This window comes from Epinephelus lanceolatus, chromosome 9 (genome assembly GCF_041903045.1).
Source record: "Epinephelus lanceolatus isolate andai-2023 chromosome 9, ASM4190304v1, whole genome shotgun sequence".
In the NCBI taxonomy this organism is placed as follows: Eukaryota; Metazoa; Chordata; class Actinopteri; order Perciformes; family Serranidae; genus Epinephelus; species Epinephelus lanceolatus.
Window position 1 is genome coordinate 29194122 of NC_135742.1, and position 16277 is coordinate 29210398.

Below are 16277 nucleotides of genomic sequence, written 5' to 3' on the forward strand. Positions count from 1 at the left end.
TTCACAGTGGATGTCTTATTAAACAGAATGCATAATGGCAGCTTTAGTGATAGAGGAACATTATGTTCCCACATCTCAGCAGCAGCCATCAAGGTCATACCACATTGCACTGTATGCTACAAGGTTTCAAACCCAACTAATATCACACATATGACTCATGACTCACCTCCCATTGAGTTTCCTCAAGTGTCGGAGCGAGTTGTGAACTCTCTGTCGCGTAAGACCGCAGCCTGAGCTCAACAAGATCCTTTTCTCGGGTAAGGTTTGAGACATCGTCCTGAAGCCTCTCCTTCTCTGCCTGTACAAGAGTTTATTTCTCATTTCAATCATTTAGGCACAGTGTGTTATTTCTTGGCTTCTGTGAATGCTTCCTATCTTAAATGCAATGAAGGTAAAATTTTGTCTCTTAAAGGAATACTTCACCTCCCAAATGACTATTATATAGGTTATATAGTTATATAGGTATATGAATTACTTACCCTCTGTTACACTGAATTTGTAAAGAAATATGTGTTTGTCTTGCATGCCTCCATGTGAACAAAGAATGCAAAAATTGATAAAATTGTTAATGAATTGAAGTCATAGGATCCATGTTAAACAACAGCAAAACTACATCAAATTATCTGTTTTTAAACTCTCACACAACTCGTACAGTCTAATCCTGATCTCATTTATTGAATCATATGCTCAGTACTCCCCAAACTGACAGCCCTCTGCAATGGAGAACTAAACTAAAAGTGAAATTTAATTACACAGGAGCTGCTGGTGAATTGAAACTAACCCTTTAAAACACCAAAGTCACACAATAACACATACAATCAACTGATCAAGTCAATAACCAGCAGCTCCCGTGTTCAGCGAGGTAAAATTACTGTTTTTGTCAATGGAGTCTAGCTTTAAAGAGAGTGTAGGTAATTTTCACTTTAAGTTTAGTTGCCCATTATAAGGGCTGTCAGTCTGGGGAACATGGTCTCACTCTAATGTTGTCAAAATATAATGCTTGGGCAGTGACTTGCGGCATCAGAAACCATTGAAAAAAAGGTATCTTTTGACGTCGGCATGATACGTGGCCGATTGCCGTTATAGATTTAAGATGGGGAAACGCGGCAGGACAAGGGCGAAAGTTAAGGCGGCGAAAGTCCGAGTGGGGCAGGTGGATGGTTCCAACAAACACCAACCTATACCCAAGAGAGCGGTGTTTGCGTCCCATAAGATTCTACAGCCAAACCCTGTTCTTTTGCTGCCTAAACCTAACCACTTCCATTTGTTGCCTAAACCCAACCATGTAGCCTGTGTTTGTTGTTGATGGAAAAAAATGTCAATTCGCAGTGTTGTACCGACATAGTGCGTTTCTTTTGAAAGAGACTCCTAAACGTTAAATTTCCTGTGAAAAGTTCATGACTAGACATCAATATGAGATGAGGTCGGAGTGAGAATGTGTTGGGATCATGCTTCACGAGAGAGTTTGTTAACGGATGTGTAGATAGATAGATAGAGTTTTGCTTTTGTCAAACGCAGACCCCTTCTACTTGAGTTAATCAAAAATGGTCTCTGTTTTTGGACTCTATTTACTGTGGAGGCATGCGAGAAAAACAGTTTTTCTCATGAATTCAACATAACACAGGATCAGTTACTGATATACAAATGTTAATTTAGTGGGTAAAGTGTACCTTTAAGTCATTAGAAAGGGTGAAGTGTCAGTGGGATGAAGATGAACTAGAAATGCAGGGAATTGGAAAAAAAAGAGGAGGATGGCTGACCTGGAGCTGGCTGACCTGCAGTTGGAGTGCTTGTTGGGTTTTTACAGCCATTTGGGACACTTGCCGTAGCTTTGTGGAACATCGCTGCTTCAGCCCCTCCATCTCATCAGCACAGTACCTTTGTCTTTCCTCAAACAGCCGGCAGGTGTCTGCTTCCTTGTCTTCAAAACTCACCTGTTGTAAGGTAAAAGACATCTTAGTAAAAGAATTATCACTCTTACAGTCTAACTACTGATCTTGATTAAGAGCATGTACTGTTTTTTTGCGTAGCCTGACAGCTTGGTACCTGTAGCTCCTGCAGTTCAGTCTCTCTCTCCATCAGCCTTTGTTCCAAACGTTCAATCAGTGACTCATCTGTAGTAATGGGGGACCGAATCCCACCTGCAGTTTCAGAGAGAGCGCTTGGCTCATCTGCAGAAAGTGGGGAGCCAGCATCCCCATTAGCCTTTGATGCCAACCCTTCGCTGTTTAAACCAGCCCTGTAGCTACAGTCAAGGTTAGTGCTATTCCCATTGACCCATGGAGGGAAATTGGGTTGCACTCCCTTGCTGAGGCTGTTTGCGGGAGCTGAGGTGCCATCACTGTGACTGACAGGGCCTGTGGAAGCACTTAGGCTGCCGCTGGTGCTGTGGGTGGGCAGGCTAGACATAGAGTTGCGTCCAGAGTCAGAGAGAGTTCCTGAAAGGAAAAGAGACAACATTTTATTCAAGCGGAGTTTGTCATTCAACCTGAATAATATTATTCTAAGGCAATACTTTATTGATATAGCATAAAAATAGACCTGAGAAGGTGTCTTGCTTGTGTCTAATGTCTGGACTCCTTGCTTTCTCCGGAGGACAAAGAATGTGGTCCAGGCTGTTGTGGCCTGTGTCTGAGGAGGATGTACTCCTGGGAATCACAGGCTTGAAGGCAGTAGAACGGACCAATGACTTCTCAGCAGAGGTCTAGAAGAGTGAAATGACACACAGTCAGGGGTGCTCTTTGCAATTTTTGTTTTTATATTCAGTGGCTTTTCTTAGCTGTTATGGAGAATACAAAGAGCCGAGGATGGGTCACATTCTAAAACTTGAAAACTCATAATGACTGGCTTTCACAGAGATAAATATTGTCACGTGCTCGAAGTCTGTAAAAATGAAAGGGATAGTTTTTTTTCCCAATCATGTCTTTTCATATTAGAAACACAACCACTGAAGCGTGCAGAATTGCTTCACTACAAGCTAGCAGTATTAAACGCCACACAGCAGTGGTTGCAAGTAAAATTCACCAGACTGTCATAAAAGAGAAAACTCATTTCAAAGATGAACTTATACTCCACATGCCCCATCTGTGCTGTCCAAGAACGTCACAAGTAGTACCATACCTCCCCTCCTTTCTGTCCTCATCTCCTCCCCTCTGCATCCCACATCTCTCCCCTATGTGCTGTCTGAGCAGAGATGAATAGCCCTTCTCTGTGATATTAATAATATGAGCTACTGCTGAAGTGTAAGAGGTAAAGCTTGTGAGCTCAGCATTCCTTCACACTGACTTCATGACTTGGGTGCCTTTCCTCATTTTTTTCTCTCTCTCTCTATCCCTCAAACTCTCTTTGGCCCTCGACCTCTCTCTGCTGTCTCTCTTATTCTCTGCTCTGCTTATTTTAAAGCGGCTTCCTATTCCTCTCCTTTCTCCTCCTCTTGCCCCAGAGGAATAAAGACCTATTGAAAGAGACTCCGTTTGCCTATGTATTCTTGTCACAGAATTGACTTCACTGAGAGGATCAAGGCAGTCTTAGGTCATTAATCTGGGTAGGGGGTGATTAATACGCTAGGAAGGTTCAACACAGGTTATGAGGAATGGCTGCTACCAATTACACTACCTGCTGTGCATGTTTTATTCTTAACTTCACTGTGGAATTTTCAAAGTCTGTTGCAGTTATGCAGTATGACTTCTTAATGGTTGTACGAATAACCATAGCAACGGTTACGGTCAAGACAAGCAATATTTGATGAGGCTACAAAAAAATGGGTACAAACTAAGAATCTCAGTGAATGAGGGGACATGTGCACAGACCCTGCCTGGCTGTTTCCCCCCGTTTCCTGTCTTTATGCTAAGTTATGCTCACCATCTGCTGGCTCCAGTGTAGGGTTGGGCAAAATATCAATATCATATCAAGCAGCAACAACAACAACTTGGAAGAGCTTAAACCTGCAGTTCCTTGAATAGCCACTTGAGGCTGGCTCCAAAAGCGAGTCAATCCCCATATACACCCATGCTAAAATGCCCAACTTTACAGCAGAAATAAACATGTTTAGAGTCAGATAGAAAAACGGTTTTGGTCTCTGTAGCTAATTTCAACATTCATGACAACTGTATGGGGGGTGAATTTTTATATCACTCGCCCATTTAAATTCTATGAAGGCTTAAAGTTATACATTACACACAAAGGGGTATGGCCGAGGACAAGTTGCTACCATGGCAACAACGTTGGTTCGGTGATGTAATAATGATGTAACCCCAGATTCACAGAGTGTAGGCGTACCTGTTGCTATTTCAGTGTGTTTTCAGGTCATAAAAGTTAATAAAAGTTGTTTAATAGTTTTGGTCACCAGGATTTGGTTGTAGGCAGCTTAAAGACCCTCTATGGTGTCTGATATTCAGTTTCTCTGGTAAGTAGGGCCTACACTTTGTTTTATTGGTTTCGATCCTGTTTTTCGCTGGTGTAAATAAGCATTAGCATTCATTTAATTACAGTTAACCATAGCTGTAAATGCACTGTGCTAATCAAGCTAGCAGCTAGCACAAGGACTATCTCTTGTCTAAATATGGTTACTTCTGGCTCCAAAAATCCAAGATGGCAGTGACCAAAATGCCAAACTAGGGCTTCAAACTGATAATCCACAACCCAATAGCTGAAGTCATGATTGCGATATCCATTATTCTATACAGTCTATGTATTATATTGATATTAGGATATGAGATGAGAAATCGTCTTAGATTTTGGATATGGTAATGTCATAGGTGTTGTCTTTTCCTGGTTTTAAAGGCTGTGTTACATTTAAGTGATGTCATTTTCTGAGCTTACCAGACCATTCTAGCTGTTCTATTACTTGCTTTTACCCACTTAGTCATTATATCCACATTACTGGTGAGTATTTATCAAATTTCTCATCATGTAAATAATTTGTGAAAGCACCTACAGTCATTCCTACAATATCGTCACAATATCGATATCGAGATATTTGGTCAGAAATATCATGATATTTGATTTTCTTCATATTGCCCAACCCTACTACAGCTACAGTTCTACTGTTTCTCAAAAATCTTGAACTTATCTTTTGGGTAAAGCATGAGAGAAGAAACAGCTGGCATTTGGCTCACCCTCTCAGTCATTTTTCCTGACATGAGCAGCAGTTTTGGTTGCAGTCGCCCATCTGATTCCCCTTCTCTGTTCTTTCCTCCTGCATGATCTTCCATTGGTCCTCCTCTGTGGTACACTGACCTTGGTTTATGGCTCACCTTATGTGGAATAGGGCAGGCAATTTACGCTTTGCAGCTGCAGTGTATGATATGTGCAATATGTTTCTTTTGAATTCAAACCATAGTTTTGACGACACATACCTTGATGTAAAAAAAATCTTCACTCCGCCCTGACCGGGAGTGGGACAGGCCTTTTGAGGGATGAGAGGTGGACGAGGAGCCCTGAGAGAAGCCGCACCTCAGTAGCTCGTCAAGGCTGCAGCCTCCACTCTTTCTATGAGAATTTGTTCCCTTTCTTAACCTATGTTCAGACGCCTTGCAGTGTTTGCTGTTAAGGCTGTTCCCGTTGACGAGGCTGCTGACACTACCCATGGTCCTGCAGGCATAGGTGAGGGTGGGGCTGAAATCCAGGTGGTCAGATTACACAAAGGTGAGGGGAGGACACAATTCATGACCCCAGAGAAGTACTGTGAGTGGCTCCATCTGCAAGACAAGGCAGGGATAATGCACATTAAACACAGAGAACATAGCTGTTGATCCTTAAATAGAAGGTATTTTTCATGATATGACAAAATGTTACAGTTCTTGTGATGCTTATCAGGTTTCCTTTTTGGTGTTGTTAAATTTTATTGTTTCCTGTTCAGTCCAGGCTTGCAATGTTGAAGCAGGTGTGTTCGCATTTGCAAAACAAACAAAGTGAAAAACAGTCTTTCTTGGCACGCTGCCTGGCTTTGTGTATCTAGATTTATGGCTCGGCCGTTGAATTTGACAAATAACCCTTTGGGTGCCCTTCCTCAAAACAAACTGGCAATTAGGCTACTTACAGCCTACTCAACACTTGGCTGGTGCTGTCACCTGAATAACACTGTACAAACATTTTGGATTTGCCATTGTACTTGAACACAGTTTAGACAGACCACACAGAAATATCAAGTTTTAATAATGTGGCTGGGATTATGAAATACAGATCAGATTAGAGCACAGAACATGGATGGATTTGTGTTGTTAACATTCTCACTTTAAATGCAGGGACATTTATCCATAGAGGTACAAGTGATGCTCTCTGCTCACTGTCCCCACCTCCCTTTTAAAGACAACCAGACCCCAGATGTTGCTAGTCCTGATCTCCAACCCACAGGGGAAAAGACGTGTCTTAGTAGCAAAGGGCTCCATACTGGCTGATCAGCCCTGTGGACTCCCCTAACCACCTGGTCCTCAGCCTTTAAGCATTTCATAATAGCCACACGAACAAAGCAGGGGACTAATGGCCTGACATAAGTCACATATTAGTGTACACTGCATTTGGCTCAAGGCTACTCAATAATTATTGGCTGCACGGTTGTGTTTGTAAGCATACGCATAGCTGTCAGTGTCATTTTACTGAGGTGTTTGATGGGCATGCTTGAAGGGGAAAATGCCGAATGAAGGCGGGAGAGCTGATCAAGGCTGTCACTTTTCATCGCCCGGAAAACAATGATAAGCAAAATGAGACATGTACAAAATAGATGTTTCATCATGAGGAGAATAATAGGAGCATCAGAGACAGACAGCAAGTGAGACAGAGTGGGGAAGTTTGAGTGGTTTTCCACAGAAGAATAAAAAGTTGACAGTTGTCTATTTAAGGTGCATAGAGAAAAAGAAAAGAAAATCCCAAATTGCATTAGGGACTTCCAATCATGAAAGAATCACATAACCGGTTGGAAGTCTTCAGTTTTGATTTTCTGTTTCAGTCAAGATGAAATTCGAAATATATTCTCGAAAGTAAACCCACTGAAAATGTTGAGTAATGGTCCATGATGTTAAATTTGCACCTGCAATAGAACAAAGCAAAGCCATCCCCCAGTCTGTGCCACTGATGTAAACAGTATCTGACATGACTGCCTCTATTCTACTGTGCCTAGATGTCTGCCACTAAATCTAAACTCCAGCCTTCACTATCACTCTCAGATATTAGCATCCTCCACTGACATGGGACTGAAGTAATGAAACAATAGATTGTACTTACTGCCAGGTCAATCTACGCATCCATCTCTAGCAAGGCCCCTGCAGAGTCATCTATTCAGTGCTGGAGAAAGTGAACAGGCAGACATGTGTGTGTGTATGCCCTTGAGTGAACCAACAGTAAATGCAAACCTCACACTCTCACCATGGCCAGGAGGGTCTGCTAACTGTCCTCTGGAGGGGGTGGGCCTTTCGAGTCGGCCTGTACCGAGCTTTGCATTGTAACTGACATGTAAATTTTGCTCTCTTTCTCAGTGTGTGTGTGTGTGTCTGTTAGGGGGTGTGTTTTCTGGGACCTCCCGCTCCCCCCAGGGGAGCCAGTGTACGACATGTGCTCCCATAGAACTGGCGTGTGCCGCTCAAGTGATTAACTCCCAGCTTTCACAAAAGATCTTTTACACCCCCCCATGTACCCCCCTCTTCTCCCCACTATCACCCACTGACACCCTCCGTTTGTGCATCGACTTACTGTGTAATAACCATTCATTCTCCCTCCCTTCTTCCATCAGTCCCTCCCTCCCTCCATCCATCCGTCCCACTCGGTGCCCTGCACCCACCCTGAACAAACAACACTTCATGTGAAGGAGAAAAAAAGGCGCTTGCCCTCTCTCTTTTCGCTCTTGGTCTGTTGAAGTGTGCCGCTCTTTGTGTGGACTCTTGTGTGCCGGTTGATGTATTCTCCCCAAACAGCCCAGGACCATATTTGAGTGTTAAATAAATGACTAGTCCTCACAATGAGAGGGCTGGAGAGCTTCAGTTTTATAGTGATTTACCACCATACTGCCTTTATGCTGTTTGTTCAGACATACACACACACCGACACACTCTCACACACACCTTTTACACGTCTACACAAATAGCACACACTTTCACACAGTCTCATTGCTGGAGTACAAGTCTCTCTCTAAAGGCAGCAGAGCGTTCAGCATCCCACAGAGTACACACTGTTGACAAAACACCTTGTGGATGAAATACAATCGCACATCGCGACAGGAAAATATACAAGGTACTGTGTTCCAAATGAACAAACAACAACAACAGAAGAGATATGGCCCCTAAGCTCTGCTGCTGACACAACAAGTGTAAATCTTGCACCCCATTTTTGTCACGAGTAAAGGTATACTTTCTCTTAATGTGAAGAAAACAGACAGCTTTACCACGCATCTACTGATAGAACACTACTGATTCATTGATATCATCGCACGAAAATCAATAAAGAAATCTATTTGTCAAAACTGAACTAATGGGAAGCTGCTGCTGCGTGATCTTTTCACATGTGCACACAGAATAGCTCTAAAGTTTACATCATATTACATCATACTGTCTGAAAGTTTTCCCCATCAAGTGTTTTCACAGAGACTTTTGACCCACTAATGAAACAATATACAGTATCTCTGTAGATCTACCATAATCTTTTTCAGCAGCACCGCTCACTCATCCTTTCAGCTGACTGCCATTGTTCCTCGATTAGTCTCATTCAGCCCACCGAGCCAGTTTGTCTGGACAATGGTCATCCTGTATCACTTTTATGTTCCCACTCACTTGGTAGAAAGAATCGGTCAATTTCACTTCTATTTGCTGCAAATATTGAAGTGATTTAAAATTCCTTTCATTTCTCCATCACTGCAAATTTTAATAAGCAGCACAAATGATCTGACCTTGCGGCTTTTGAGTGGACAGCGTGATTTAAGACCTTTGGTGAGATGGGATGGGGGGGGATGAGCATGTGTGGATGCATGCATCTATCTAATATTATATCTGATTGGCTCCATGTTTTTTTCTGTGTCTGCACAAAAGAGTGTGCGCACTCGTTTGTTGTGTGTCTGTGTGTACGGGCGGGGGTGTCGTCCTGGCTTTCGAGCCCCAGCTGACCTGCCTGACACAAAGCCCTGTCCCGCGCAAGACCAGCTGACAATACACCCCACCCCACCTCCACACACTCAAGCAGAAACACACACACACATAGACGCACACTCCGAGGGCATAGCCAATCCATTACCACAGCCAGTGGAAGGCAGCAGTCTGCTATAAAGCTCCAGGATTTATACCTGTCTCACAATGACCATGAAACTCTCCTCTGTTCTCACTGTACCTCTACACTGCCACGGTGCCAGATGGCATCACTTTAATTCTCACTGTCTATATGGTAATTTCTAACAGATGCATGTGTAATCTATCTAGTTCAGTGTGTCTGTTTTTTTAGGTCAGTCTCAGACAGCTTATGGGTCTTTGTTCATTGTGCCGTCTTAAGCGCTCACAGAATTTCATACACAGTATTTCTTCATTTGAAGGCCCAACCTGGTGAGACACTTGCCATCAGTAACATACTTTTTAGCCTGTAAAGGATCACTCCTCTGTTTGTGCAAGTTTTAACCCATTTACTATAACGTTTTTTGGAACTTGTGGTTGAATTACTGCTAATATAACTTGCAGGACTTGTGAGGGAAGTCTGTTAGGGGTCAAAATTGAAGCAGCATAGGCTGAGAAATCCTGACTTTTAGTCCATATTGGTCATGTTCTAAAATGACTTTAAGCAATTCAGCTGAATGTGATATTTTCTTTAAACTAGGGATTCTCAACTTGCTTTGCATGGGGGCCACTTTTGCAAAATGTCAGGAGGCCAGGGGCTGGTTAATAAACAAACATTAATAATTAATATGTAAATAATTAACCTCTGTTGGGAAGTCCTCCCCTGGCACTTTTTTTTGGTAAACAAGCTGTATTTTAAATGCTATTTCATGCACTCTGGCACCTTATTTACATTCAAAGTACAAAAGGAAACATCCCAGTGTGGATCAATTTATTGTCGTTGTATATTAGAAAATGGTTGGCGGGCTATCTGGCACCGTGTTGCGGGCCAGATTTGGCCAGTGGGCTGTCAGTTGAGTATCACTGCTTTAAATGCTCCATGCCCAGTATACCCATGTGTTTTAAACTCAATCCCTGTAGGATTTCTAATTAAAATATGCTAAACAATAGTCTCAAAGCTTAAGTTAACCTTGATGACATCACCAGGTTTTTTTCCTGACTTTAGCATGCTCCCTCCAGTGCCACAGAATGCACCTGGTATTCCCCATGATGAGTAAACTGATCTTCATGTGTAAATTCATTGGAGTTCCCTTCTAATATTACCCTATTCATGTTCCAAAAGTCCCTTATTCTTTATTTAAAAACATGTTTGTCATATTTTACAGGTAGCCAATCCTTTTGACTGATGTCAGCACAGCATCCTGCAGACTTAAAACTGACTCGAGGCATCTAATCCATCACAGCTGATATTACTGTCAAAGTTAGCTTATCAGTGTGAGATAATGCAGATGAAAGCAGTTTGTTTAGCAAAGGCTTACAGCGTGTTGTGTTCAAGTGCTGGCAGGGATGCCCGGTATCAAAGACTTACAAGAGGAGTCGACCGCTGTAGAGCAACTTTAAAAAAAAAAAAAAATCCTATCACATTGACATTTCCACAACGTCCATGTTTAACATCAACATGTGGGCCGGCATAAGCTATATCAAAAGCATGAGCTGTTAGAAAATCCATTGCTGGTTTTGGTCTCTCCAGAGGAATATTAACAAGATCAAATACAACTTTAAAGGCAGAAGTGTGTCCAAATATTTTCCTGTATGCATTATATTAATGCTGTTTTAGAACATTCAAAAGAACTGTGCTAGTAATAAAACCAAAAAGAGCAGTAGGTACAATTCAGATGGTCAAAAAATCTGGTTTGTACCTTTAATTTTAGAGGACACATCAGTCTAACTCAGTCCTTACTATTCTGTTCGATCCTCTAAATGTATGCCGAACACATTGCTCCCAGTGTGATGTAACACGTTAGATAACTGGTATCGATCTGTGGTTCACACAAAGTAACTGATGATTCACATGTAATGAAACAGGCATTTCCCATCATCCCAGGCATGACACAGTGGAAATTAAACTCACAAATTAAAGCGAGGAGGAGCAGAAACAGCTTACGCATGACAGCAGAGAGTATACTTCCACAGAATGATAGGCTGATAGGTTGAATTATTGAGAAGTAATGCTCTGTCTTTTTCTTTGTCATCCTCTGTGGACTCTCGAGGCCCCAGTCACACACACTCACAACACACACACACACACACTTTCTCATCTTGTGTCTCACTCGCTGTGGCTGAGTTGTGGGGATGAGTAATGTGGCCTCCAGCAGAACATCAACTGGGAATGAAGTGTTGGATACAGACAGCCATCTATCTTTCACCTTCACTGCTAACACATCCATCTACTGACCAAGCACGCACACACACACACGCTCACGCATACACGCAGAACGGCATCCAATAGTAGCTAATTGGGTAATCCCTTTAGTGCATTGTAAAGGAGATTGAGCATGAATAGGGCTTCAATGCTGAAGAGCAGAATACCAGACACTCATTACCGCCCCAGAGTAAGGAGATGGAATACCAGGCACGGATAGAGAGAAAGAGACAGACAGACATGGAAAGGCAGCGTGTGTGTGTGAGAGAGAAAGATTTATATTCTGTAGAGCTAACATTGCATTATACATTGATGACTATTGTATTGTCCTGCAAACAGTCAGTGTCTCCTCTGTTCTAAGTTTGAGGGGTTTGGATGCAGAGAAAGGCTTAAGAGCCGCATGTTCCCTTGAATCACGGGAGTGAAACATTTATTGCTCATTAATTCGATCTCAGTGTCTTATATTGGCAGCCGTGTGGCCACATCTTTGACTAGAGGCCAGCTTTTAGTGAGGGACCCCCCTGTTCAAATTAGATTGCATTCAGATGCTATTATGTGAATCCAAATGAGACATTAGGTCAACCAAACAATCAACCTCCTTAGGTTTTAATAGATAAGGAGGCTGTATGCACTGCTCACTGGGTTTGTATGGCTGGCGAACTACTGCTCCTGTAGTACAGGCATTTGCATAACCTTGGCAGCTGGAGTATGGAGGAAAATGTATTTTTAATGGAGTCTAAATGGGAGCCTTTAGTGCTGCGACGAGGATGGGAATTGATGCCTACGAATTTAAAGAGTCCTAAAATTAAATATCTGAAATTTCCTTTCATATTCCTTTATTGAGCTGCGTCCATCCATACAAGATTGATTACTGCATTATAATATGTCTCTGCACTTTTATGTAATGCCTCAAACTTATGCAGTAGCCTGGAATCAGTCCAAAAACGGTTTTAAAGAGTTGTACGTGTCTTCAGTTAGATGCTGCAGATCACCGGCCAGCTCTGTAGTCATGAAATATTTACATCTAAGGCTTTTATCCCACTCTAAAAACAGCAAGTGAAAATGCATTGTAACAAATGGAAAGTATTTTTAGACATTTTTGAATTATTGCCCATCCATTACCCAGGAATATTTACCTTTTCCATTACCCACCACTTGTTTTGAACAGGCTGTGTCATTTATGCATGATATGAAAGCCTCATGAATATGATTTTTTTTTAAACTTGATGGATTGTCGTAAAAGCTTTGTTGTGGAGTCAAATTATTATTTGTACAATAATTGAGCTTTCAGCAAGAAAGCCACACTTGCTGTCAAAATGTAAATGTTACATTGGTAACATATTATTCTAGCTATTACTGGTGTCAGATTAGGATAAATGTTTTGTTCTGGTTTTGTTGTGATATTACAATGTCAGATCATAAAATTGTGCTCCAAGTCCAAATAAGAGATAAACATGAATGATGCGTTTTACATAAACACACCCAACCTTTGTATTTCTCATAGTCACTGCACTATTTCTTAAAAGTCTCTTTTATACACTGTATTTTTGTCTGATACGGTATCACAGTGAAATGACATGCAGAGGTAGGTGGAAAAGAATGAGGCCTTTCCTGGCACTGGGGCCCACTGACCCCGCAAGCTGAAGACTCAGTGATAAGGTTGTCATTCTGGAGCATAACCATCCTCCCATCCTCCTAATCTGCTGTGGCTGTGTGTGTGTGGCTGGTGTAATGTGGGAGTAAGAGCAGACATAATGAGCACACTTTCAGTGGTCTATATCATCCTGAAAGCAGCTGGAAATATGTGCTGCATGCAATACCTGTGCTCATCTCCCAAATAAAAGCCTCCCTGACCTTAATGCTAAATTGTTGATTGTGAAACTCTGCGTGGTTCTTTCAACAGTTTAAGGTGTCATAACTCACAAAAGTCACGTCTGGTACTCACTTGCTGTGCTCAGTTGCTCAGCTGATTCACCCACCATCAGAATATAATTCTGCTTTAAAGATGTTTGTATGAATCATAACTGAAAAGCTGGGAAAACTCTGCGAGATCATCCTGAGCTGAGACTCACAAAGATGCTGGGGTGCTGCACTTCTATGACACAGAGACTTCACTCATGAAAGGATGCTGCATTTGGGTATCTGGGACAGTTATTTTAAGAAGCGTCTTCTTTAGCAGGTCATGACGGCTCCGATGGTTTGTCACACGCTACAGATATGAAGCCGAGCTGCATTAATTCCCACAGAAAAGTTGCAAACGTAAAAGATGCGAGAGTGACCTGTGAAGTTGAGATATTTACATCAATGAAAGGGATGCTGCAATTCAGAAGAAAAACAAATAGCTCAGCTACTCTCTGCTGTGACAATACAGGAGACCTGTCTTTGCTACTTTCACACCCTCTCCTTTTGATCCAGTCTCTCCTCTGTGTTTTTCTCTGTACAGTAAGTTAGACTACAGAGTAAAGCTGAACATGCCTGAACAGGTGCCCTATACTTACCCATTCACCTTGTCACCAGCACAATGTACAGCTATTCATGTTCCCCACAGGTCTCAACACATACATTACTCTACACCGGTGTGACAGTTCTCAAGCTGGGAGGTCGTGCAAAGGGCAAATTATACCCCGCACTGACCTTGTGTTGCTATTAATTTTACTGTTTAATAATAAGAATATGCAAGAACGATTTTGCCAACTACTTTAGAGAATCATAGGGTGGGACATGCATATATGAATCCACTTAATTCATGCTTAAAACACCTATAACAACCTGCTCGCTGCCCACTGCCATTTATTTCCCTAAATTGCTGTGTATAGTGTAACATTTAAATAAATCCCAGCATCGCTCCCTGTTATTTTACCAGTTTAAAAACAATGGTTTGTCCGGTAATGGCTGTGCTGAAAGTAAAGAACATTACTGGCACTTTTCTGCAAAGGAACAAAACAACAAGAAAGTTAAAAGTAGACATTTCATTCGGAGCTGGCATGTCCTCAAACACAGAGATGTTTTTACTTTGAGCTTGCATATTAAAAGTAGTAAAAGGCTTGGACTGACTCCATGCTGAGAAACTTTGGTTCAGTCAGAATTTTTAACTAATTAAACAACTGGCATAATTCAGGGTGCTACTAAAATGAACCGAGTCTACATTTTGTTCCTCACTCAGTACAAACATAGCCAAAAAAAAAAAAAACTTTATGGGAGCTACATCAAGACCACTTAACAAATCACACACAAATCTGTGGGACCTGTTAGTGTCACCCAAGCTCACCCCTGTTTGAAGTTGCAAAGCTGTGAGCCCTGACTGAGTCTGTGCCGCCAATTGTCCCCTGTCACATCCAGTCAAACAGCCACAACCTTCATTCAAGTCCAGCTGGAGGTGACTTACCTCCATTATAGTTTGCCTGCCCCCACGGTCACACTCACTGTCGCGGCTGCTGTTTCCCAAAACTGTGTGGATCACTGTGGACAAAACACTTCCAGACGGATACTAGTTAGCACACATTGCTGGTGTGGAGAGAAAGAGATGTCTGCTTTGGTTGCTAATCTATCCAGGTCCCCCTCTCACCCCTCTTCAACACCTGGTATGGTGCAATCAGTCCGTCCCATCTCCCATACTCTGAACACATTCCTCCATAAACACGCTCTTTCTCTCTCTCCCCTCCCTCTCTTTACAGTGTATCCTCGTTGCCTCCCTCCTGAACTCCCTCCCACTCTCTCCTTCACTCTGAACATCTAACACTGCCTCCCACCCTCCCTCCCTCCCTCCCTCCCTCCACTGCTCTCCTCATCCACCTCTTACATACATTTCTCTTTACTTGTCCACTATTTCTTTAGTTTATTCACCTTTTCATCCCTTGTTGTCCGCATCCAGCTCTCTCTACCTGTTCCATCCCACTTTTCACCTCGCTTCTCACTCTCTTTTTCTCTTTTTCCTGGCGTCATGCCCAGCGGCTCTGCTATTCATTTTAAGTCACTTCACTGCCTCTGCATGCCTACATACAGCACATCATCCCTGCCCACACTTACTCTAAGCCACACACAATATATGTAAGCCATCTAAATATCTCTGTGCGTGGCTTCAAAAGGTTCCTTGCGTTGTGTGTCCGTTTGTATGACAACATTCATGTGCAGCCTACATACATGTGCGTGCATGTGCACCTGCAAGTAAGCCAATAAGTGGCTGCTGGGCTGATGACTCATCCACACTGTTTCCCACCATGCTCTGCTGCTGAAGATTTAACCTGCTTCACTGCTCCAGCTGACTCCATTGGCTCTTGCACACACAGGAAGCCAGGGGCAGATCTGTTGTGTTTTGGTTTATTTATGTAACAGATGAGTGGAATAAATGATCAGGACTGTAGTGTGCAGGTTACAACCCCACGGTGCAGCCTTGGCAGTATACCCATTTGACATGCAGGTACCTCCTTCCAATTCTCTGTTTTGTCTTTCTGTGTCCATCATTCTCCTGTGCGCCTGTCTGCACGTCTTTCTTCTTGTTATCTTCCTCTTTCTTCCCTCTTTTACAGTCTATGCTCATTTCTCCGTCTTAATCTTTTGCCCCAAAAACTCCCAGCTGCATCACAATTAGAAGTATCAAAACGTTCAGTTTTCCTCACAGTTATATTAATAAAATTAAGTTTTGAAGTTACTTTGCTGCCTGTGAACAAAATGTACACTATTCCTCTTTGCTGTCTGGGCATGTTTGGTGGAGATATAATGACTGTTTTAGACTTCCTCCAGTGTCCCTGGTGTACCAATTTGTCCTTAAATGATACCCCCCTTTTAGTTATCAGCGGTCAGGAACACAGTCAGAGACACTGCTCAGTGGG

General features: G+C 42.4%; 1 protein-coding gene across 2 annotated transcripts in view; it reads right to left on the reverse strand.

Annotated features, from left to right (window-relative positions):
* lzts1 (leucine zipper, putative tumor suppressor 1) overlaps positions 1 to 15310 on the reverse strand; it is a 25980-nt gene extending 10670 nt beyond the window's left edge. Inside the window, exons 1-8 of one of the 2 annotated variants that reach the window (XM_033618573.2) lie at positions 15292 to 15310; positions 14834 to 14921; positions 5358 to 5699; positions 5118 to 5255; positions 2542 to 2704; positions 2047 to 2438; positions 1761 to 1934; positions 167 to 298 (exon numbers count right to left, since the gene is read on the reverse strand). In XM_033618573.2, coding sequence (XP_033474464.2) covers positions 167 to 298; positions 1761 to 1934; positions 2047 to 2438; positions 2542 to 2704; positions 5118 to 5255; positions 5358 to 5588 — 1230 coding nt within the window. In that variant the 5' untranslated portion in view covers positions 5589 to 5699; positions 14834 to 14921; positions 15292 to 15310. Of the gene's footprint in view, positions 1 to 166; positions 299 to 1760; positions 1935 to 2046; positions 2439 to 2541; positions 2705 to 5117; positions 5256 to 5357; positions 5700 to 7221; positions 7407 to 14833; positions 14922 to 15291 lie in introns of those variants that run through there. The other variant, XM_033618572.2, reaches the window with a different exon arrangement.
* Positions 15311 to 16277: the final 967 nt, after the last annotated feature.